The sequence below is a fragment of the Leucoraja erinacea genome, chromosome 24 (genome assembly GCF_028641065.1).
Source record: "Leucoraja erinacea ecotype New England chromosome 24, Leri_hhj_1, whole genome shotgun sequence".
Classification (NCBI taxonomy): domain Eukaryota; kingdom Metazoa; phylum Chordata; class Chondrichthyes; order Rajiformes; family Rajidae; genus Leucoraja; species Leucoraja erinaceus.
Window position 1 is genome coordinate 20,255,225 of NC_073400.1, and position 24,000 is coordinate 20,279,224.

The following is a 24,000-nucleotide window of genomic DNA, read 5'->3' on the forward strand; positions in this document are numbered from 1 at the left end:
GATATTCATTGGTTTCCATTGCTTAGTCCTCACCACCATCATCACCTTTAATCTGAAAGTCAACTGGACCAGCCATGAAAACACCGTGACTGTGGAAAGTGAGTGGCTCACCTGATGTCTCAGAGGCTGCTCACCACCAGCGCTTAGTGGCTGCAGTGTGTACTGTCCACAAAATGTAATGTAGATACTCACCCAGGGTACTCTGGTCCCACCTCCCCCAACCCAGCAATTCCACCGGCAGGGAGACATCACCACCTCCAGGTCAACCCCCCCCCCCCCCTAGCCCGACTGGGAAATGTACTGTTGCTCATTCATCGTTACTGGGTATGAATCTTGGAACTTGCTTCCTGCACCTCCCTAACTTACTGCACAGTACAATCCCACAAAACGTGCAGGCAGCAACAGTTATTCCAAGAAGGGACTGTCAAGAAAATTCAGCCCCGGTACACTAACACTGTCTGCCCACAGGTGACCATGGGGGTTTGTCCTGCTCAAGTTTGCCAACCAATTTTCTATCCACGTCAGCACTCTACCCCCAATACCATGTGCCCTAATTTTGCCCACTAATCTCCTATGTGGGACCTTATCAAATGCTTTCTGAAAGTCCAGGTACACTACATCCACTGGCTCTCCCTTGTCCATTTTCCTAGGTACATCCTCAAAAAATTCCAGAAGATTAGTCAAGCATGATTTCCCCTTCGTAATCCCTTGATTGGACAGCATGCAACAAAAGCTTTTCACTGTACATCGTGACAATAAACTAAACTAAAAATTAACTAAAACTAACCTTCTGCAGTAGCCTATCATATGGAACCTTATCAAGTGCCTTGCTGAAGTCCATATAAACGACGTCTACAGTTTTGACCCCATCAACCTTTTGATTATTTGAATAACCCTTTCTGGCTTAATCCCTCCCTTCACCACCTCCAGTTTAAATTCCTGTTGGAATATTTTGGAGGACCAAGAAACCAAGCAGAACAAAGATTACTTCTTCATAAAAGTCAATGCAATTCGTAAGACACAATCTCACTGCACAAAACCACGTCGACTATCCCTAATCAGCCCATCTATCCAAATGCACATATCTTATCCCTCAGATTTGGAAAGCACAGACGCTAAGCAGGCTCCTCTTTTTAAGACGAGATGAACGTATCATGTAGTTTATCTGTGAAAGCTGTTTTCGCAGCGATTGAAGCACCTTGTGGAGTTTGTGAAAAGGGTTATGAAAATCCTATACTTTAGGTGAAATATGGCGTTGGTCTGAAAGGGTCACATTGTAATGGGAGGAAACATTGCATTTCAGCTGAGCTCTGCCTCTGTTGACACATTTCTCATCAATAACATTAAGTGTGAGAGACACGAAGTAATCCTGTCGTGATGAGGATATGCAAAAAGAGAAACAAAGATGGCAGCGTGAATGTAAACAGGATGTGATGTTTTTCCTAGTGGTCTGTGAGTGCTCCGGAGGCTTTCTCAATACCGCCTGCCGTGTAAAATATTCTCACGGAGTATTGCAAGCACATTTAAATACAATTCAACATGAAGCAGAGTGTTTCGTTCGTGAAATCGTTACGATCAACATATGTCAATAAAGTTGATTGATGATTGACGGGCAAATTGAACCGGACCCCCTGACCGGCACAAAGATGGCGGACTGGCCGACAGCGGAAGTGACGTTGCTTGTCTCCGACGGTTAGACTTGTTGTACTGAACTTTTAACAGAATTAGCCAGTTTCAAAATATATTACGCCGCTGATGTTTCCCAGCGGCGAAAGAAGGGATAAAGAGAACGGCAAGAGGACCGAGAAGAAGGGAATAAGGAGACTTCAACGGGAAAGTAATATTCGTTGTTGACAGTTAATAGGCTTCATCTCCTTCGATTCTACCGTCTTCTTTAATTATTATTTCACATGTGAAAATGGTCGATAGCTGTGTTAAAGCGAATGTTATCTTGTATCATCAAAATTAATTACGTAATTGGGCTGGGATACCATGTTAGGGGGCATCACTTCGATCGGCGGCCATCCTTATAAGGGGCATCGTTCCGGGGCGACGGCCATCTTGATGAGGGGCATTTTTAGGGACCCGGCCATCTTGTTGAGGGGCGATGCTCTTCATCAATACCCCGGCCATTAACTCTGGACCGATACCGTTAGCTCTATTTCTCTTTCACGGATGATGTCTAGCTTTCTGAGTATTCCCATATCTTTCGGTTTTTTGTTTCAGACTTCGGGCAGACTCCTGTAGTTTATTTTCATTTTGTTTGTCCTCCCCTTGCGCCCTCTTGTTGACTGAGGCGACCATTTTGAGGGGCCGCTTGTCAATCAGCGTTACTGGCAGGCGACGGTTGAAGGGAGGGGGCGGGGCCAGGTCGCCCGCAACAAAGATGGCGGCGGAGGGACAACGCAACATCAACAACAACAAGCAGAGCAGTTGGAATCTCAGGCCTGGGCCCTAGGGGAAGGGGTTAAAGGCCCCAGAAGCTTCCAGAAGGCGCACAGCAGCAGAAAATACAATTATATCCGTGCTGAAGCCTGTGGAGAAGTGGAGTGTTGTGGGAGGGGGTGGAAGGTATGTTTGGGGGTGATGTCTCTGCTTTTGACCGTTTAATGATGCTTGACATGTGTCCCGTCTTGGGCTGAGGACCAAGGGTCATGTCGTGGTCGCAGGTTGGTCTGGCAGAGGTTGGCAGGGTCACTTCCTGTATGATGCCCTCCAGTTTCCTGCTTGAGGAGCGCAGTTATGGGTGGTTGGCTGGCCAGGGAATGGGATGGCTGGCAGGTTCTCTGGAAGTACTTGGCAACCTTTTCTCCTATCTGTGGTGCCTCTGCTTCCAGCTCTCAGAGTAGTAACCCCAGAGCAGGATTTGTGTGTTCATGTGGTGCCCGTTGGGGCTTCTGAGAGGATTTTGCTAGGGTTACTGCCTCCTGTTCTGGGAATGCCACCACAGGAGATTCACTGGAGGGACTGGGACCATCGGGCCCTTTGGGATGGACAACAAGGTCAATTCCTGTTGGTGCTCACCCTCGTCCTGCCCTGGGATCACTGGCAAGGACATGGCTGGAAGGGTTGGCTGGCTCAACTACAGCTGACTCTTTCATAACTTTTTGATGTTAATAGGGAGTAGTGGGTTGAGGTAGAAGTGGAAGTCGCAGGGAGTGACTACTTGGCCAGTCTGGGAAGGGTTGGCATGGTCTTCACCATGACGGCCCTACGTCCTGTTCATTGAGGTGGTCTGGAGGGCTTACAACATGGTTTCTGGTGTGGTCACTTCCTGAACATGGTGTCTCTGTTTCAAGTCCTGGGAGCACTGCAGAAGATTGGCTGGTAGGGCGAGCAGCTTCACCGAGAGGGCCCAACTGTTTGTTTAGTAGCAGCTGCGTCCTGGTCTTGCAGGACTTGCCTGGTGGAATCATTCTGGGGCACCTGTATGGCATATATCAGTATACCAGGTGGAGTTCTGGAGTATGTCGCTGATAGTAAGTAGGTCAATTATGTGATTGTAGTTTAAAATTGGGGGTCAGGAACTGGTGTGGGCTACTCAGATTCTCAGGCCTGCTCTGCCATTTAGTCAGCTCACGGCTGATCTAATTGTCAACAGAACTTTGCATTATGGGTTAATTGTAAAGGTTTCAGTCCAGGAAACATTAGCTAGTCGCAATAGACAATTGCTGGAGAAACTCAGCGGGTGAGGCAGCATCTATGGAGCGAAGGAAATAGGCAACATTTTGGGTCGAAACCCTTCTTCGGAGTGAAAAAGGGTTTCGACCCGAAACGTTGCCTATTTCCTTCGCGCCATAGATGCTGCCTCACCCGCTGAATTTCTCCAGCATTTTTGTCTACTTTCGATTTTCCAGCATCTGCAGTTCCTTCTTAAGCAGCTAATGACAATCACATGTTTTTTTTAATATATGTGTGACTGTTCTAGGCAAGACTTCTGGTTGTTGGAGCTTCCTATGTACATTTTGACTGATGCATTTTGGCTATTTGTGGGACCTAATGAAATTTAATATGGAGCAAAAAACCAGCGGGCTCAGGAACACAGTCTGAAGAAGGTTCCTGATCTACAACGTCATCTGTCCATTTCCACAGATGCCATCTGGCCTGCTGAATGCATCCAGCAGTCTGCTTTTTGCTTGGATTCCAGCATCTGTAATCGGTCATGTCTTTAAATTTAATGCAGAACTATGTAAGCTGGCTGAGGGAACAAGGAGATACCCCATAGACTTGATGACACCTGTAAATGGTGTGTGAGACAGAGGGGTGCATGTGTGTAAATCGCAGTGAACAGCAGGGCCTATGGGGTGAGGGGTTGATGAAGCAGGTAGGGCCCCAGGGTCCATTAGGCAGAAAGAACATTAGGCGGAAAGATGGTTACAGGACACTCCCCATATCCACCTATGACTTGGAGAGAAGGGGAGACAGGGATTCTATTTCCATCAGGTGGTGGAGGGAGGGGGTTGAGGGGGCAATGGTTTAAAATTTTGGGTAGTAGGTAGGTCATGGAATGAGTCTTTCTGCCCAGCCCATCTGTGATGCCTATCTAAACCCCTCTCATCTGCCTGAGTTCGACCCATAGTGCTCTAAAACCTACTTGCTCATCTACCTGCTTAAATTCCTTTTAAATATTGTCATTGTACCCACCTCTACCTCATAGTCTGGTGGTACTTAGTCTGGTAGTTTGTTCCATTTATCCACCATTTAATGTTTGGGAAATTGTGCAGCTTGGATCCCTTTTAAACCATTCTCCTACCTGTGCCATCTAGTTTAGGATAGCACTAGCTTGAGAAAAAGCCGGACAATCCATCTTATCTGCATTCCGTGTAATTTTATAAACCTCTATATGATCGCCCCTTGGCTGCCATTGCTTCAGGGAAAAGTGATCTAGTCTCTCCTTGTACCTTAAAGGGCCGGTCCCACTTACACGACCTTTACAGGCGACTGCCGGCACCCGTGACAGGTCGCCGAAATTTTCAACATGTTGAAAATTCAGCGTCGACCAGAAAGACACTATGATTCTTTGGAGACCTCCCACGACCATAGGAGACCTCTCACGACCATACAGGCGACCCCTGGCGACATGTTGCGGGTGACCTCACACGACCATATCACCACTGCTTGATAGACAAGATCCAGTCCAGGGTGTGTAAAATGTGTTTATTTTTCGTTCTGTATTTTATTCACTAATAAATTTGAGAATCAATAATGTGACAGGGAAGTTAGCTTGCCAGGAACAGATAAACGTCAGTTAAAAATCTTGATAGCCTATTTTGTGGGAGCTTTGGCTCTCCTCCTTCATTGGACCACCGGATTTGATCCAAAAATATTATTATTTCTTGAGTGCTTGGGGATTTCCTCAGCCTATGAGGAGTTGGGCGCAAATTAAAACTTACGTGAGAGACTTTTTAATTGCATTCAAGGACCAAATGGAATCCCTTCCCTCCCGCACCACCCCATCCCCAGGCACTTTCCTTTGCAACCAAGAGATGCTACACTTGACCCTTTACCTCCCATCTCGACTCCATTTAAGGACCCAAGCACTCGTTCCAGGTGCGACAGAGGTTCACCTGCATCTCCTCTAACCTCATCTGTTGCATGCGTTCTAGATGTCAGCTGATCTACATCGGTGAGACCAAGCGTAGGCTTGGTCCGCATTAACCAACCTGATCTCCAGGTGTGCTCATCACTTCAACTCCTCCCATTCCGAATCCGACCTTTCTGTCCTGGGCACCACCGGAAATTGGAGGTGCAGCACCTCTTATTCCGCTTGCGCAGTTTGCACCCTAACGGCATAAACATTGACTACCAATTTCTGGTAGCCCTTGCTGTCTCCTCCCCTTCTCAGCTGTCCCTCAGCCCTCAGGCTCCTCCTCTTCCTTTCTCCTTTCATCTAAATAAGTGCCACCGGTAGTAATTTGGTTTTGTTTTGAGAGATGAGAATTGGTCCATTGAGTTAATGCTGACCATCAATCACCCATTCACACCAGTTCTATGTTTTGCCACTTCGTCCACTCCCCACGCACTAGCACCAATTCGGAGGTCAATCACCCTGCACATCTCTGGGATGTGGGAGAAAACCGGCACACCTGGAGGAAACCCTTGTGATTACAGGGAGACCATGCAAACTCCAAATGGACAGCACCCAAAGCCAGAATCGAACCCGGATTTCTGGTGCCGTGAGGCAGCAGCTCTACTTGATGTGCCACTGTGCTGCCCTGCAATCTCCAGTCCCATTGCCTAACTCTGGAACTTCCTACCCAGTTCTCTTACTGCCTCTGTCCCACCCCCACTGGCAAAGGGGGAAGCAAATATGAATGTATCCTCTGCTGCCAAAATGTTGTGTGTGCTATGAGCAGTTGTGAATGGCAAGCGTGGGAAGGGTTGTTGGGGCAATGTGGAAATCCTTTTGGTGATTACCAAGTTGTGATGATGGGTTTTGTTGGACAATGGTTTGTACAGATTGTGGGTCGAAGAAAATTAGAGGACTCATAACTTATCTGGTGCCTTGGAGTTCAAAATGGCAGCCTGACATTCCCATGGAGCATGATTGTGGGGTCGATTGGCCTTTCCTTTTCTTCTAGAGCAAGATTGGGGTTTGCTGGATTTTTATAACCATATAACTATTACAGCATGGAAACAGGCCATCTTGGCCCTTCTAGTCCGTGCCGAACACTTACTCTCACCTAGTCCCATTTACCTGCACTCAGACCATAATCCTCCATTCCTTTCCCGTCCATATACCTATGCAATTTATTTTTAAATGATAAAATCGAACCTGCTTCCACCACTTCCACTGGAAGCTCATTCCACACAGCTACCACTCTCTGAGTAAAGAAGTTCCCCCCTCATGTTACCCCTAACCTTTTGTCCCTTCATTCTCAAATCATGTCCTCTTGTTTGAATCTTCCCTACTCTCAATGGAAAAAGCTTATCCACGTCAACTCTGTCTATCCCACTCATAATTTTAAAGACCTCTATCAAGTCCGCCCTTAACCTTCTGCGCTCCAAAGAATAAAGACCTATCTTGTTCACCTTTCTCTGTAACTTAGGTGCTGAAACCCAGCACCTTTTCGTATGCGAACATTCATCCCTGTTATTTCTTCTGCCTCTCAGGATCTGCACGGCTGCCATTTCGAGGCACACAGACAACATGGCAGATAAGAACGAAGAATTGGATGTGAAATCGGACCTCAACAGCGGTAGGTGGTGGTGTCTACAATTGGCCTGTCTTGCTCAGATCACCTTGATGCTGTCCTCCTCGAACTGGCAGGTCCCACTGTGGGGAGTCGGTCATTGTTTTGGCGAAAGTAAATCAGATCCTGGTTTTCTCAAAACTTTCCCATCAGTGATAGGCGCAGGTGCCGGGCTATTCAACCTTCCACCTACTGGCCCTTCAGTAGCAGGGCTGGCACAGCTCCACTTTGTTTTTTCGGACCAATCTGCCCTGTTTGGTCTTAAATCCCTTCAATGGCTCGGCCCCCTGAGCACTCCAGGGGTGAATTCCAAAGATTTACAAAAAACATATTCTGAACTCCCAACTTAAGTGGGTAGCCCATTAGTTTTGATTCCCCCACGAGGGGAAACTTCTTTTACGGCCACCTTGTCAATCCACCACATTCCTCCTCTGTTTCACCTCTCATTCTAAACTCCCATGAAATGGGCTTGATCTCGTATCCAGAATCTACCTTCTCTGAATAGTCTCTGTCAATAAGGAGTCCTAAAAGTGGTCTCACCTGTGCCCTATACAATCGGAGCAAGAGGTCCCTAATGTTACACTCCTTCACCTTTTTGGTATTGATTTTGCTCCTGTCATGAATAGTGAGCTACAGTGGAAAGCTATCTTTTGTGTGATATCTCAGCAAGTTATATCATATGTGAGTGCATCACGCAGTGCATGAGAAATAAGCAGTGCAGATCATAGTATTCCAACTGCAAAGAAAGTGCAGATTTAAAAAATGCAAGGGCCGCAGATTGGAAAATTGGAAAATTCATCTCCAGCAAAAGAGAAGTGTGTTCAAGAGTCTACTGTGGGGAAGAAGCTGTTCTTGAATCTGTTGGTATGTGTTTTCAAGCTGTTGTATCTTCTGCCATATGAGAAAGGGGACGAGGATTGATTGGGATGTGAATGATCGTTGGTTATGTTACCTTAACTGAGAGAGACAATGGGACATTGGTGTGCAGAGGAATCTGGGTATTTTCAAGCACAGGATGTTATGTGAGGTCAGCAAGCAAATCACGGGGCAAGTGGTGAAGCATACATGGAGTGGATGGCTTGGAGGGTGGTGTGCTTGATGGACTGGGCTGCATTCACAACTCTTGCAGTCTTGGGCAGAGCAGTTGCCATTACCAAACTGTGATACATTTGGTAATCCTGCCCTGGGATTTGCTTGCTGACCCCATGATACCATCCTGTGTTCTGCATACACCCAGATCCATATAACCATATAACAATTTACAGCACGGAAACAGGCCATCTCGACCCTTCTAGTCCGTGCCGAACACGTATTCTCCCCTAGTCCCATATACCTGCGCTCAGACCATAACTCTCCATTCCTTTCCTGTCCATATAACTATCCAATTTATTTTTAAATGATAAAAACGAACCTGCCTCCACCAACACTGGAAGCTCATTCCACACAGCCACCACTCTCTGAGTAAAGAAGTTCCCCCTCGTGTTACCCCTAAACTTCTGTCCCTTAATTCTCAAGTCATGTCCCCTTGTTTGAATCTTCCCTACTCTCAGTGGGAAAAGATTATCCACGTCAACTCTGTCTATCCCTCTCATCATTTTAAAGACCTCTATCCAGTCCCCCCTTAACCTTCTGCGCTCCAAAGAATAAAGCCCTAACTTGTTCAACCTTTCTCTGTAACTTAGTTGCTGAAACCCAGGCAACATTCTAGTAAATCTCCTCTGTACTCTCTCTATTTTGTTGACATCCTTCCTATAATTAGACGACCAAAATTGTACACCATACTCCAGAATTGGCCTCACCAATGTCTTGTACAATTTTAACATTACATCCCAACTTCTATACTCAATGCTCTGATTTATAAAGGCCAGCACACCAAAAGCTTTCTTTACCCTCAGGCACCATAATGTCCCTCAGGCACCCTAATGTCCCTCAGGCACCCTAATGTCCCGTCGTCTCTCAGTTTAGGTACCATTCTCCTCTATTTTTCCAACTGAAGTGGAGGGCTTGCACTTTACTGTGTTAGTCTCCAGCTGAAAAACCTCTGCCCAGCTCTCTATATCCTTGAGCAGATATTTCCAGTATCGTTTAGTCATTGTGGATTTGAATGAGGCCTTTAATAAATAAGATCCTTTGTAGATGACTGGTCCAAGAGGTTAGAGCCTGTGGGATCCAAGGTAAGTTAGCAAATTGGATCCAAATCCAATTCTTGCTGATGGGAGGCAGAGAGTGATGGTGAAGGGTTGTTTCTGTGCAAGGATTAGTGGTGCGTTGCATCTTAATTGCATTGAGATTTTCTAAACTTTCTAACAGCTCACTCGGCTTGCCCATCCATCATCCTAAACATTCTGTCTCCCCTCCCTAAACATTCCTCCCTCTTCCACCAGTGTACAGTTGCTGTAGTATGCACCATCTTCAAAATGCACTGTGGTTTCTCACACAGGCAGCTCCGACAGAACCTCTCAAACCCATCACCTTAACCACTAAGGAGAGAATTGGGGCAGGGGAGCTCCACTGCCTGCAGGTTCTCCTTCAAGTCCCACATCATCCTGACTGGGAAATATATCCCTGTTCCTTCTTCGTGACCAGAACCAAATCCTGGAACTCCCTCTCCAAAAGCAACTGACTAACACTACCAAAATGACTGCAGCAGTTCCAGAAGACAGCTCAACATCTGGTGATGCACATGGTTCCAACATTCCCTCCCTGCTTTTTTATTCTGAGCCTCAGTTAACAAAGGGGTGAATCTTCCGCAATAGTTTAATCACCAAGTAGGGCAGGCCTAAATGGCCAATTGATGTTTAGGGAGGGGTGAGGGAATGTTTAGGGTGGCAGATGGGCAGCTGAATGAGCTGTTACAAAGTTTAGAAAATCTCAATACAATTAAGCAGAATCAATGAAATCCATGAAAGAGAAATAGTGTTTGTCAATATATTAGTTCTTTGGGAATGCAACCACCAGAACAGATAAAGGAAATGCCAAGTGAAGCTGCAGAAGCAGAAATGAAAGGCCAAATGGAAAGGGAAGCACAGTGACACAGCGGTAGAGTTGCTGCCTAACAGCACCAGAGACCTGGGTTTGATCCTGACTACAGATGCTGTTTGTACAGAGTTTAGGTTTTCCCTGTGACTGTGTGGGCTTTTTCCGGGTACCCTGGTTTTCTCCCACACTCTAAAAACGTACAGGTTTGTAGGTTAATTGACTTTGGTTTTAAAAAATTGTAAATTGTCCCTAGTGTGCAGGATAGTGTGCGTGTAGTCGCCCTGGCCTCGGTGGGCCGAAAGGCCTGTTTTCATGCTGTTTCTCTAAAGTCTAAATAGAACAGGCCTCTTGCCATTGATCAGTGAACGTGTATTTCCTCTCAACAAGCAATCAATACCCAACCCGGACTTGTGGTGTAATTCCTTGCCATCTTGTCCCTTCCATAAGTCCTTGCCTTGTGCTGGACAAAAAGAACTGCAAATGCAGGTTTACAAAAAAGGACACGCATTGTTGGAGTAACTTAGCAAGTCCGGCAGCATCACTGGAGAACGTGGATAAGCAACGTTTGGACCAGGACCCTTCTTCAGCCTTGGGCTTCCTTGCATCAAATGTGTTTGCAGAAAGTTGTCAGAAAAAGGTGATAATCCCCTATCCCATTGTCTGGAAATCCCACTGATTCTGTAGGGGTTCGCTTGAACCTCTTTTCATAATCCTTCCTGTGAATTTACTGGAGCTGTCTCCATACTTACCACACAACTGGAACGTTTATTATGCCTGTGTGCAATTTCTTTAAAAATTATAATAACAGTATGTTTGGGTGTTTGGCAATAATCCAATAATCTGCAATATTTTCTAGTCCAGCTGCCACAGGTCCTGAGGGTTCAACATGATTTGAATTTTACTGTTTATCTTGGTGAAGCCTTTCCCTTGCTCTCAATGATATGGCTAGTTTATTTTTAAATCGTCTGCGAACTTCATGTCCAACCAAGTCCAAATAATGTAGGTTTTCAGTAATCTGTTGGGGGAGCTTGCCGGAAGCGATGAGAATGCCGCAGGGTATGGCTGAGACATTCATGGGGAGCAGGAATGGAGGGTCACAATGAAAGAAATAATTGTAGGAGGCTTGAGGGGATCATAAAGACCAGGTCGAATCGATGAGCCGAATGTCTCTAGTACGTGTTCTACATACTCCAATTGTGGAATGCATCATCAATTACTGTTGGGTTTGCGCTTTATTCCGCTTTGTACTGAGGGAGTTCCAGACTGTTTCGCCGAACACCTCTGCTCAGTCTGCAATAACCAACCTGACCTCCCGGTAGCTGTTTCTGTTTGCTTCAGCAGATCATTCACCTGACAGGAGCCGTCAAGTCGCAGAGACGGATGGGTCTGTATGGGAGTCTGAGGAATGAGTAGGTGGAGGGTGGGTGACCTGTTATGTTACTCTAGGCTGGGGTACATGAGAGGGACTGAACTGCCTGCTGGTATGAGTGGAAAGTGCTGGTATGTGCTGATCCAGGGGTTGGACAACCTCTGGCTGTCCCAAGTGCTCCAAATAGTGTGGGAGCTGTGCAGTGGAGCGCCTGAGCCCTGACCTTGCCCTCTCTTCCCCACCTTTTCTCTCCCCCCCTCACCATCACCCCTATTACAGGCAGCTTGTGCAGCAGCCCAGGAGACACGGAGGAGACCCGGGAAAACTCGTCTGGTATTGAGGTGGAGGCATCTGACCTGAGCCTCAGCCTAACTGGGGAAGAGCAGATGATGGAAGCGGAGGAGGAGAATCGTGCCAGCCGGGCAGGAGCCGGGGACGGGGGCCGGCGGCAAGCCGAACGAGACAGCTCTGACGAGCATGACACAGAGTCCTTGGGAGATACGGGCACATACTCCATCGAGGAGGAGGAGGAGGATGAAGAGGAGGATGATGAGGAGGAGGAGAGGAAGATGCAGGAGGGCCGGGTGGAAATCCCCAGCCACCTGCGCCGGCGTGGTCCCAAACGTGGAGCAAGCAGCGAGGCAGAGCGGGAGCAGGACTCCTCCGAGGAAGAGGCAGCCCTGGAGCGCTGGGTGAACTCCGAGGTGGAGGCCCTGCCCCTCCCCACCTGGTGCCCAGCCCCTGCTCTGGGGGGGCGAGCCATCGGCCGGGACCCCCGGGCTTTCATGTATCGGGCCTGCGGGGCGCGGGCCTTCGTAGAGCGCTTCCGCCTGCAGCATGGCCTGGAGCGTCACACCGGCTGTGTCAACACCCTGCACTTCAACCGTCGTGGCACCTGGCTGGCCAGCGGCAGTGACGACCTGAAGGTGGTCATCTGGGACTGGGCCCGACGGAAGCCTGTCCTGGAGTTCGACAGCGGCCACAAGAGCAATGTCTTTCAGGTGAGGAGGCCAGGCTGGTGCTCGGGGTGGGTACAGGGGTGTTAGAAAATGTTGCAGAACAGAGTTGGCTGGATGTTTACGTCGACTTTCGATGGTGAGTATTTGAAGCAGTGCTTTCATATCTAAACATGTCCCTGAGCAGTCAATGTGATGTTCTTTCCCTGGTGAGCATTCGTATTCAAAGTCGGTGTCGTTTTAGGAAGGGGAGATTTTGCTTGACACATCTGTTGGAATTCTTTGAGGCGGTAAATAGCAGAAAAGACAAAGGAATGTCTGTGGAAGTTTAGTTTAGAGATACAGTGTGGAAACAGGCCCTTCGCCCCACCGAGTCCATGCTGACTAGTAATCCCCATACACCAGCACTATCCCACACCCTAGGGACAATTTACAATTTTTACGAAAGCCAAATTAACCTACAAACCAGTACGTCTTTAGAAGTTGGGAGGAAACCGGGCGAAAACCCATGCGGTCACGGGGAGAACGTACAATCTTCATAAAGACAACGCCTGTAGTTGGGATCAAACCCAGGTCTCGGGTGCTGTCAGGCAGCAACTCTACCATTAGCTCCTCCGTGCCTCCCCGTGTTTACTTGATTTTCAGAAGACCTTTGATAAAGATACTAGCATGGAGAGAAGATTGGCTGAGTGGCAGAAGGCAAAGAATGGGAATAAAGGGAACTTTTTCTGGTTGGCTGCTGGTGATTAGTGGTGTTCTGCAGGGGGTCAGGGTTAGGTCCACTACTTTTCACATTGCATATTAATGATTTGTCTGATGGAATTGTGGCTTTGCAGATGATACCAAGATAGTTTCGAGGAGGCAGGGAGTCTGCAGAAAGGCTTGGACGGTTGGGGGAAAGCGGGCAAGCAAGTGGCAGATGCAATACAGTGCAGCAAAGTGTGTGGTCAGTAGGAATAAAGGAGTCAGCTATTTTCTAAATGGGGTGAAGATTTAGAAATATGAGGTGCAAATAGACTTGGAAGTGTTGGTGCAGGATTCCCAAAAGGTTAATTTGCAAGTTGAATCAGTAGTAAGGAAGGAAATTGCAATGTTAGCTTTCATTTCAAGAGGACTAGAACATGAAAGCAGGAATGTAATGCTGAGACTTTATAAGGCACTGGTCCGACCACATTTGGAGTATTGTGAGTTGTTGTGAGGGATGTGCTGACATTGGAGAGGGTCCAGATGAGGTTTACGAGAATGATCCTGGGGTGATTGGGTTAACGTATGATGAGCGGTTGATTTGACTCTGGGCTTGTACTCACTAGGCACTTGAAGGATGAGGGGGAACCTCGTTGAAATAGTGTAAGGCGTGGATAGAGTGGATGTGGAGAGGATGTTTCTATGTGGGAGAGTAGAACAGCATCAAAATAAAAGGATATGCCTTTAGAAAGATTATGAGGAAGAATTTCTTTATCTAGAGGGTGGTGAATCTGTGGAATTCATTGCTACAGTTTGGCTGTGGAGGCCAAGTCTTTGGGTCTTTTTAAAGCAGAGATTTAGGAAGGGTATCAGGGGTTATGCGGAGAGGGCGGGAAAATGGGGTTGAGAGAGAAAGATTTTGCAAAACAATATTGAATGGCAGAGTAGACTTATTGGGCTGAATTGCCTAAATCTGCTCCAGTTACTTATGGACATGACTTTGTGTCCCTTGTTTCAACTTCCAGGATTTATGGTGCTTTATTATGTTTACATACTCTTTTCCAATGAACAGAGCCGCGATTAATTCAACATGAGGGTCAGTAAGTCACGGGGGAGGTCCTGTTGACCGTGTTACATCTGCGTTGAATAATTGTGGAGTCTCTCTCGCCCTCTGTCTCCAGGCCAAGTTCCTGCCGAACAGTGGAGACTCCACGTTGGCCATGTGTGCCCGTGATGGTCAGATCCGTGTCGCTGAGCTATCCGCCACTGAGTGCTGCAAGTCCACGAAGCGAGTAGCGCAGCACAAGGGCTCCGCGCACAAGGTTGGTGTTCTCTCCGCCCTCCTACTCCCACCCCTAACTCCGGCATGGCTTGTAACGTAAGAGATATAGGCCTGTTGGACCATTCGCGCTCCAACACATTAGCGGCTGATCATTGTACCTCAGCACCACTCTCTTGCACTAACCCTGTAGGCTTTGATTCCCTCGTAATCCAAATATATTAATCGTTCGCCTAAATCAGGGCGAGAAAATTGTGAAGATTTGTATCCTATTTTTTAAATTCTGAGCCCATACCCCTGATTCTAGACGCCACAATCAGGGGAACTCTCAGCCCCGCACCGACCCTGTGAGGCCTCTATGGCGGAGTGGGAGGAAGAATGTAGGCCCAACACTCGCTTCCAGCTGTTCTTCCTGGTGTGGAGCCCATCTCCCTCTCAAAGCCCTTTTGAATTTGTTGACTTGACCTCTCTCTCCCCCGCCCACTGCTATGTGGATCGACCCCTAGTGTCCACATGTCCTTTGGCCCTTCCCACTAATGCGTGCCCACTGCCCCAAACTTCCCAGGGGTGTGGCGGGGTGGGGGGGGCGCAAAGATGGGCATTGGGAGCAGGTGGGCTGCCTAACATTGGCGGATTCTCTTGTGCTTACAGTTAGCGCTTGAGCCGGACTCTCCCTGCACCTTCCTATCGGCAGGGGAAGATGCCGTGGTCTTCACCATCGACCTGCGCCAGGAGAGGCCGGCATCGTGAGTAGGGGAGGTCACGGTGGGCGGTTATCAGCAGGAGCAGTGGTGCTGAGTTAGTGCTGGGTGACGGCAGGGCCCCTGGATTTGCCAGGCAAGGAGGTGGGGGGGGGGGGGGCGGAGGCAGTGTAGTCCATGGGAAGAGGCGATGTGGGAATGCTAGGGTGGTGGGCCAGTGCAGCTCTTTGGTGTCAATGGGTGGGGCAGGGCTCTGCGTGGTGGCAGGTCTCTTGGGAGGAGTGGGGCTGGACCCCGTTCTTGGTCGGAAGCAGTTGTGGGGCGGGACAGTGTGTGTTTGGGATACGAGGGGAGGGGTGGCATCAGAGGAGTGTTAGTTTACTGGGGGAGTGCTGATATTGAGGAGCATAGGGCAGTGGGACAGGCCAGTGCCCCTCTGGAGGGGTGGTCTGTGGCCACTGGATGGATGACCTGTTTGAACCAAGCGGTTTCTCTGTGTTCCTGCATTTACCTTGGCAACCCCCAACCCCTGCAGGAAACTGGTTGTCACCAAGGAGAAGGACAAGAAGGTGGGCCTCTACACCATCTATGTCAACCCTTCCAACACGCACCAGTTCGCTGTGGGAGGCCGGGACCAGTTCCTTAGGTGGGTATCCCCCTCCACCTTTCCCTCCCGTCCTCCTCAACCTGTCCCTCTCCCCTTCTCCAACACCCCCCTTCCCCCCCCCCCCCCCCTTCTCCCCCCCCCCCATACATAGTGACGCATTCTCACATTTGAGCACATACTGAGACTGTGTCTATTGCTGTTCCAGGATCTACGATCAACGTAAAATAAACCAGAATGAAAACAACGGTGTCCTGAAAAAGTTCTGCCCCCATCACTTGGTAATTGCTCGCTGTCTCCATATGCCGACATTGGCTGCGCGCGGGCGATGCACTCACGGGCTCTGCTTGTTGCTATCTCTTCCCCACTTCACCCTCTCGCAACTCTTTCCAACACTTCCCTTCTCATCCCCGTAGGTTAACAGCGACTCAAAAGCCAACATCACCTGTCTGGTCTACAGCCACGATGGCTCAGGTGAGCATGCTGGAGCTGGTGGGTGGTGATGATGGGCTGCAGGGAAGGGGAAGCAAGACGAGTGGTCTGGCATCTCTCACGTGGTAGGAGATTTGGAGCAGAGGGCAGATGAGGTCACAGCTTAAGGATAAGGGGGAAATCCTTTAAAACCGAGATGAGAAGAACGTTTTTCACACAGAGAGTGGTGAATCTCTGGAACTCTCTGCCACAGAGGGTAGTTGAGGCCAGTTCATTGGCTATATTTAAGAGGGAGTTGGATGTGGCTAAGGGGATCAGGGGGTATGGAGAGAAGGCAGGTACGGGATACTGAGTTGGATGATCAGCCATGATCATATTGAATGGCGGTGCAGGCTCGAAGGGCCGAATGGCCTACTCCTGCACCTAATTTCTATGTTTCTATGAGACAATCAATATCGAGATGGAACCAATTGGGGTGCAAGGTTGCAAAGGAGAGAATTGCAAAGATTTCCCCCTTTTTGATATGTTTTGAAAATAATTTTATTCATAAAAATATATGGAAGAAACACAAACAAATGGTGCATGCCTTTCTTTGCATTTGTAGTCGGTTCAGTCTCTCAAGTAGCATTACTTGTATGCATTTGTAATGTAAGTAGCTTCTATAAACAGAGCACCACTGCCACCATGTGGATTGTTTTGGGGATACAGAACATGGTGTTTGAGAGGTGTTTTTAAAGGGTTTAGTCCCTCAACGTCTGGTGGCGGAAGGACCTGTGATTCCCCACAAAGACTGCATTGGCTGCATTGAGCTCCAGTGTGTCCCTCAGCACATCGCCTGCACCCTGAAGGTGCCAGTTGGCAGTATTCCTGTACGAAGTCTCGCACTGAAAGTCGAGCAATTATTGGGCAGACCAAAGAGCTTTCTTCACCAAACCTGATAATCACAGAATGATAGAGCTATAGAACACGGGAACAGGCTCTTCGCTCCAACTTGTCCATGCCAGCTACAGGACCCCTTTGCTTGCATTTGGCCCCTAGTCCTCTAAACCCTTCCTATCCACATATCTGTCCAATGTATTTTTAAAGTCATAATTGTGTCTGCGTCTATAGCTTCCTCTGGAAGCTTATTCCTGATACGGGCTACTCTCTGAGTGAAACAGTTGTCCCTGAAATCCCTCTTAAACCTCTGCTCTTGCCTAAAAGGTATGTTTGCAAGTTTTTGAATCCTGGGAAAAGGTTCACTTTGTCCACACCACTCATGATCTTGTACAATTGAATAAGGTCACCCCTCAGCCTTCTCTGCTCCTAAAGGAAAAAAAGTCCCAGCCTAACCAGCCCTGTAACTCAAACCCACAAATCCAGGTAACATCCAGATTTTTTTTTTCGGTACTGTTTCCTAACTTTGACATCCTTCCCAAAGCCAGGCAACTGGAAGTGACACGTTCTCCAAGTGTGATCTCGCCAATGACTTGTAGAGATACACCATGGTGTGCCAACTTTTATACGCCATTCACTTCCCAATTTATGCAAGTGTTCCAAAAGCCGCCTTTGCCACACTGTCCACCTGACTCGCCACGTTTAGGGAAACATGCATCTGTATTCCCATATTTCTCTTTGATCTACAACAATCTCCAGGGTTCACTGGGATCTTGCTGTGCAGGTTCTGCCTGGTTTGACACACCAAAGTGTAACACCTCATACTTGTCAGTCAAATGCCATTTTCCATTCCTAAGCCCACCTTCACTGATTTAGATCCTGTTGTAAACTTGGATATTTTCCTGACTGTTCATTATACCACTAATTTTGGTGTCATCTGCAAATGTACTAACAATGTTATCTACACTATCGTCCAAATTGTTACTGTAGATAACAAACTACAATGGACCCATCACTATGGCCATCAATCACACCACAGCTCGCCACAAAATACCTCACCACAGCTACCCTCCAAGCCAATTTTCAATCCAGTTGGCTTGCTCACCTTGGCTTCCATGTGGTATAATCTTAAACCAGGTCATTTCTCCATGCTTCCCTGGGTATAGTCTACATGTTTGTCTAGGTCACCTCCCTCAGTACAGGCCACAGATCAAAGAGTCCGCTTTAAACAGCTGTTTTGGACAAACTTTTGCATCCTTCTACAGGCCGTCTTTGCAAATGCACAATCCACAAAGAGATGAGCCTCTGTCTCGTCCTCATTGCTGCTGTGCTGAGATGTCTCCAATAAATGTCCTCTCTATCTTCTGCAGACTTGTTGGCGAGTTACAACGATGAGGACATCTATCTCTTCAATTCATTTCACAGTGACGGAGCTGACTATGTCAAGCGCTACAAAGGTCACCGGAATAACGCCACAGGTAAGTTGCCATTCTGCCCCCACCCCCCCTCCCCCCTTTCTGTTTGTGCACCTCCCTTTCTATGACACATCCAGTGGAATATCAGGTAGATCTGACTGAATTGGCTTGACCTGCTGACATTCGGGAAGTTTTTGAGGTAATTTATTAGCTCAGACAGCTTGGGATACAGTTACAGAAGGCAGTGTGGGGTGAGCCATTATTACTGGAGGGCTACCGGCCCTTCAGTCTTACAACAATCTCATGGATGAAAGGGCTGTGCAAGCTTGTTAGGCTTATTGATACCAAGATGGTAGGGTAGCAAGCTAAACTACAAAGAGAGGAGGCAAAAATCTGGCAGACTGAGTATAATGCTGGTGGAGGTAGAGATTGTGTACTCTAGTAGGAAGAATGGAGATGCAGAGATTTGCTTAATTGCAAAGGCATGAAGGAAAGTTGCAGTGCTGAGATCTGGCTGCAAATTGAGTGCGGGACATTGGGTTTTGGGGTTGGCAATACAGTCAGGGCAAAATGTTTGAATGTGTGATGAAGTTGACATGGGTAGAGGAATAGATGTTATCCACACGGACTTCGACTACACGGACAATTTTGACAAGGGATTGCACGGTAGGCTAGTCTGGAAAGGTTAGGATGGGATCCAAAGCGAGCTAGCCAACTGGATTCGAAATTGGTTTAGTGGAAAGAATCAGGGTGGTAGTGGAGGGTTGTCTTGAGGTTAGAGTCTAGTGTCTGGTGGGTCAGTTGCTGAGTTCATTCCAAAAAATGGTAGATACATTTCTGGACACTGAGGGAATTTAGAGTTTGTGAAGAAAAAGGCAGTTGAGAGTAAAGAACAGCAGTGATCGTGATGACTGGTGGAACAGGCTCTGAATGGTTTACTTGTGTTTCAAGAGGGAAGCGATGAGAAAGAATATACATATTGTTTGCCAAAAGAAGAATAAAGCGTTGGGTGTCTTGGTTCGATATACAGAAGACAAGAGCACGGACATCTCTGTGGACCTTTATAAATCACTGGAGTGTCGTGTCCAGTTCTGGGCGCCGCACTAGAGGAAAGATGTGGTGGTTTGGAGAGAATACGGAGAGGTGGTCCCGGGAGGAGGGGCTGGAGGAGCTGGGGCTGTTTTCACCTTGGTTAGGATGTGACTAAGTAATGAGATGGAGGGAATTAAAACCAGGGAGGGTGCACGCAGAGGCTGTTCCGGTTGTCAGGGGACTTGGGAACGATGAAGGCGATGGGCAGATGAGAGCCAAGGGACAACTTTAGTTCGCAGAGGGGGGTGTTCAGAAACTGCTAGGTAGGGTCAGTTGCAGCATCAGCAGCGAACCGTACCAGCGTTGGAAAGGAGAGCGTGGTGGTAGGGAGACAAGATGGATGGTTCATAGGTGAGCCTGGTGCTCTCTTGTCGGGACAGAGCAACCTTTCCCCTGAGGGGTCTGTGATCGCTGTTTGTGCCCATCCAGTGAAAGGCGTGAACTTCTATGGGCCGAAGAGCGAGTTTGTGGTGAGCGGCAGTGACTGCGGCCACATCTTCCTGTGGGAGAAGCTGTCGTGCCGGATTGTGCAGTTCATGGAGGGCGACAAAGGGGGAGTGGTGAGTTCCAGAGCCCGTCCAACCCACGCAGTCATCCAGCGCACGTTCAAGAGGCCATGTCCACCTCCACCACGTCCCACAGTCTGGGTGGGAACTGCGAATGTCCTAACGTCAGGGGAGTGGTGTTAAATATTCTGACAACCGAGCACTTCTCCCCCTCCTCCCAGTACTTGTCAAAGCCGTTGGTTCAGCTTCAGAAGAGCCATGACCGTGCACCATTTGTGCGCCCCACCCTCCTCACTTAGCTGCACGATGCGCCCGTCCTCGACTGCACCCCACGTCGCATGTCTGCGCTCCTCTCCCTCATTTGGCCACATTGTGCTTGCTCACCCTTCCCCCCCCCCCCACCCTCGGCTGTGTTCAGCATGCGCAGGCCCTCACCATCTGGTTCCTGAGTTAACGCTCCATCTCTTGCTCTTTATCTTTTCCTCCCCTCGCCCCTATTCCAGGTGAACTGCCTGGAGCCGCACCCACATCTGCCTGTCCTGGCCACCAGTGGCCTCGACCATGACGTCAAGATCTGGGCCCCCACCTCGGAAGCGGGCAACGGGTTATCGGGTCTGACGGAGGTAAGGGCCCGCCCCACGCACAGACCCGCTGCCGCCCTGGGGCCAGCTGGGCCGAGACTCATGGGCTCTATGTTCTAACACTGCACGCCCCTTGCTCCGACCCTGTTTGGCTCCTTTCTTGCTCTGATTTCTCTCTCCACTCCTCCCCCTTCCTCCCTCCCTCCACAGGTGATCAAGAGGAACAAGCGGGAACGGGATGAAGACTGCCTGCGACACACTGAACTCTTTGACAGCCACATGCTGTGGTTCCTCATGCACCACCTGCGCCAGCGGAGACATCGGCAGGTAAGTGCAATGGAGCCGGGCACGGCACGGCATGGCACGGCGGAAGGAGGAGAGGTGGTTGGTGACAGTCAGATTAGACTTGTCCTTGTTTCTAACTCTGCGTTTATATTTTCTCTTTCCCGCTCCAAAGCGGCGACGGGAGCCCATCTCTGCGCCGGAGGATGAATCTGACGACACGTCAAGTTCCTCGGAAACATCGGACGAGGAGGAGGACGGACCCGACCGGGTCCAGTGTATGCCCTCCTGAGGGAGGGGACAAGAGACGCCCACACACCGCACAGATGCTCTCGGACGGATGGGGAGGCGTCGTGGGGGCTGGCAGCACAACTCTCTACAGGGGCGGGGAGACACTAAGACGGTGAGGGCAGATGTACAGGGAGACAGGCAGAGGGAGACCGCTATCACAGACCTGCACACTGGCATTGACACACTGACTATTCCTGTTTGTGTGTGAGTGTGTGTGTGAGTTGTTCACAATGGGGTGGAAGTATCTGTGTGTGTGTTCATGCATCTCCTGTCTCCTTGCTCTCCCATTGTCTGGTCCCTCCCTTCTCCCCCTCTCACAGTCTCTCTCTTTACTCTCTCTCTTTTTCTTTTTTTTCTCCCCTCTTTTCTCTTTCTCTTCCCTTCTCTCCTTCCCTTCTCTCTTTCACGCCTTCATTTTCTCTCTCGCTCGGTTACTGACCCGTGCAAATCGCCACAGTATTTTTCTGATCGACTTTCTAAGTTTTGTATATCCAGAAACACGCCCGTCCCTGCGAAGCTCGTCAATTATGGTTTTGGAGGTGGGGGGGATTTATTTTAAAAAGTTCTATGTTGAGAAACTGTTTATAGTTTGGGAGGTGGGGTGAGGATCCTTCCTGCAGCCTCTCCCTCCCTCCCCACACCCTCTTACCCCCATTAGGGCATGTCCGGGGTTTCATTGTGTACCCGCTCTTTGAGCCTGCAGTTTGGGGTATGGGGAAGGGAGGGGGAGGGGGGGCGTCAAACAGCAGGTTTGAAAAATGCTTTACAGATGCCGTGACGGGGTATAGCTTGTTGCTTTATGCGTTTTTGCCCGTTCTCAATTTTGATGGATTTGAATTTAGACTGCAATTAAAAACCGCATTGAATGAACTGGGTTCCTGTGTTTCTTTTTTTTATCCCTTCCACCTGGGGCTGGTGGCAAGGGACCTCTGCCCGCAGAGAGGGGAGGGGGTGAGAGACCACCGCCCAGCAGGGTGAGAAGGTGCAGGCCCTCTCTGCCTGGCGAGGAGGGGGTGAGAGTATTGATGTGTAAGAAGGAGCTGCAGGTGCTGGTTTCAACCGAAGATAGACACAAAAAGCTGGAGTAACTCAGCGGGACAGGCAGCATCTCTGGAGAGAAGGAATAGGTGTTGTTTTGGGCCGAGACCCTTCTTCAGTGTTGGGGAAGCAAAAAAAAAATGAAACGGAATGCAGATGGACCAATAGGCACTTTGAACACGGACACGTTCTCTTGCATTTGAGCAGTGCATGCCCTCGTTATATTCCATCCACCAAGTTCTTGCGTGTTCATTTTGCTTGCCCATATCCTCCTCGCAGCCTGTCACCCATTGAATATCTTGCACTTGATCTTTACCAATCATTTTGAGCAAATGGGTTTTGGAACAGATTTTTATTTCCCCATCGCACTTCCGCCTGCCCCCCCCCCCCCCCCCCCCCCAAAAAAAAAAGATGTCCCAGTTTCTTGTGTTTCCTGTTAATTCAATTCCTCAATCCATGTCAGTGCAGTGACTCCCAAAATTCCCCTGTAATAATCTCGGCGCCACCCTTCAAAGGCTTCTATAATTCCAAATTCATCCACATCAACTGGTTCACTGAAATGGGGATGAGGAGGAATTTGGAATTTCTTTAGCCAGAGGGAGGTGAATCTGTGAAATTCATTGCCACAAACTGTGGTGGAGGCTGTCATTGGAAATTTTTAAAGCAGAGATTGATAGTCCCTTGATTAGTGAGGGTGTCAAAAGGTTATGGGGAGAAGGCAGGAAAATGGGGATGAAAATGGACAATAGATCAGCCACAAAACGCTGGAGTAACTCATCGGGTCAGGCAGCATCTCTGGAAAAGGAATGGGTGACATTTTGGGTCAAGACCCTCTGACGTTTACTGTTTACTTTCCTCTTGCATTTGACCTCCCAAAATGCACCGCCTCACGCCTTCCAGGATTTAAACCTCATCTTCCATTTTCTGCCCATATTTCCAACTGCCCTTATCTACTGCTGAATCCTTTGACAACCTTCCTCACTATCCACCATTTTGCTAATTTTCATGCCAAATGTAAACTTACTAATCAGCCCAACTACACTTTTGTCCCATACTTTTTGTCACATACAAAAAGTAATCCTCCGTCAGTTTCGCCACCTCCAACGTGACCCCACCACTCGCCACATCTTCCCATCTCCCCCCATATCTGCCTTCCGCAAAGACCGCTCCCTCCATAACTCCCTTGTCAATTCTTCCCTTCCCTCTCGGTCCACCCCCTCCCCGGGCACTTTCCCTTGCAACCGCAAGAGATGCAACACTTGTCCCTTTACCTCCCCCCTCGACTCCGTTCAAGGACCCAAGCAATCGTTCCAGGTGCGACAGAGGTTTACCTGCATCTCTTCCAACCTCATCTATTGCGTCCGCTGCTCTAGATGTCAGCAGATCTATATCGGTGAGACCAAGCGGAGGTTGGGCGATCGTTTCGCCGAACACCTCCGCTCGGTCCGCAATAACCAAGCTGACCTCCCGGTGGCTCAGCACTTCAACTCCCCCTCCCACTCCGTCTCCGACCTCTCTGTCCTGGGTCTCCTCCATGGCCACAGCGAGCAGCACCGGAAATTGGAGGAACAGCACTTCATATTCCGTTTGGGGAGTCTGCACCCCGGGGGCATGAACATCGAATTCTCCCAATTTTGGTAGTCCTTGCTGTCTCCTACCCTTCCTCAGCCCCCCTGCTGTCTCCTCCCATCCCCCAGCCTTCGGGCTCCTCCTCCTTTTCCC

At 48.8% G+C, this 24,000-nt stretch overlaps 1 protein-coding gene across 2 annotated transcripts; it reads left to right on the top strand.

The window, feature by feature from the left end:
- Positions 1–1,630: 1,630 nt before the first annotated feature.
- On the top strand, positions 1,631–22,110 carry dcaf8 (DDB1 and CUL4 associated factor 8). Of its 2 annotated transcripts, none has more exons than XM_055654711.1 (13): positions 1,631–1,837; positions 7,114–7,199; positions 11,821–12,542; positions 14,363–14,503; positions 15,112–15,206; positions 15,697–15,807; positions 15,974–16,046; positions 16,182–16,239; positions 18,444–18,551; positions 20,010–20,140; positions 20,590–20,709; positions 20,878–20,994; positions 21,125–22,110. In XM_055654711.1, the coding sequence occupies exons 2-13, from the start codon at positions 7,151–7,153 to the stop codon at positions 21,239–21,241; spliced, it is 1,842 nt and encodes a 613-aa protein (XP_055510686.1). In that variant the 5' UTR covers positions 1,631–1,837; positions 7,114–7,150; the 3' UTR covers positions 21,242–22,110. The 2 variants fall into 2 exon arrangements, with proteins under 2 accessions (XP_055510686.1, XP_055510685.1); XM_055654710.1 differs by lacking the exon at positions 1,631–1,837 and adding an exon at positions 2,354–2,571.
- Positions 22,111–24,000: the final 1,890 nt, after the last annotated feature.

Excerpts from the sequence above, each read along its gene's own strand:
- dcaf8 (XM_055654711.1), top strand. The coding sequence starts at position 7,151 with ATGGCAGATAAGAACGAAGAATTGGATGTGAAATCGGACCTCAACAGC. Across the intron at positions 18,552-20,009 it reads TCACCGGAATAACGCCACAG|TGAAAGGCGTGAACTTCTAT; the intron begins GTAAGTTGCCAT and ends GTGCCCATCCAG. Across the intron at positions 20,710-20,877 it reads GGTTATCGGGTCTGACGGAG|GTGATCAAGAGGAACAAGCG; the intron begins GTAAGGGCCCGC and ends CTCCCTCCACAG.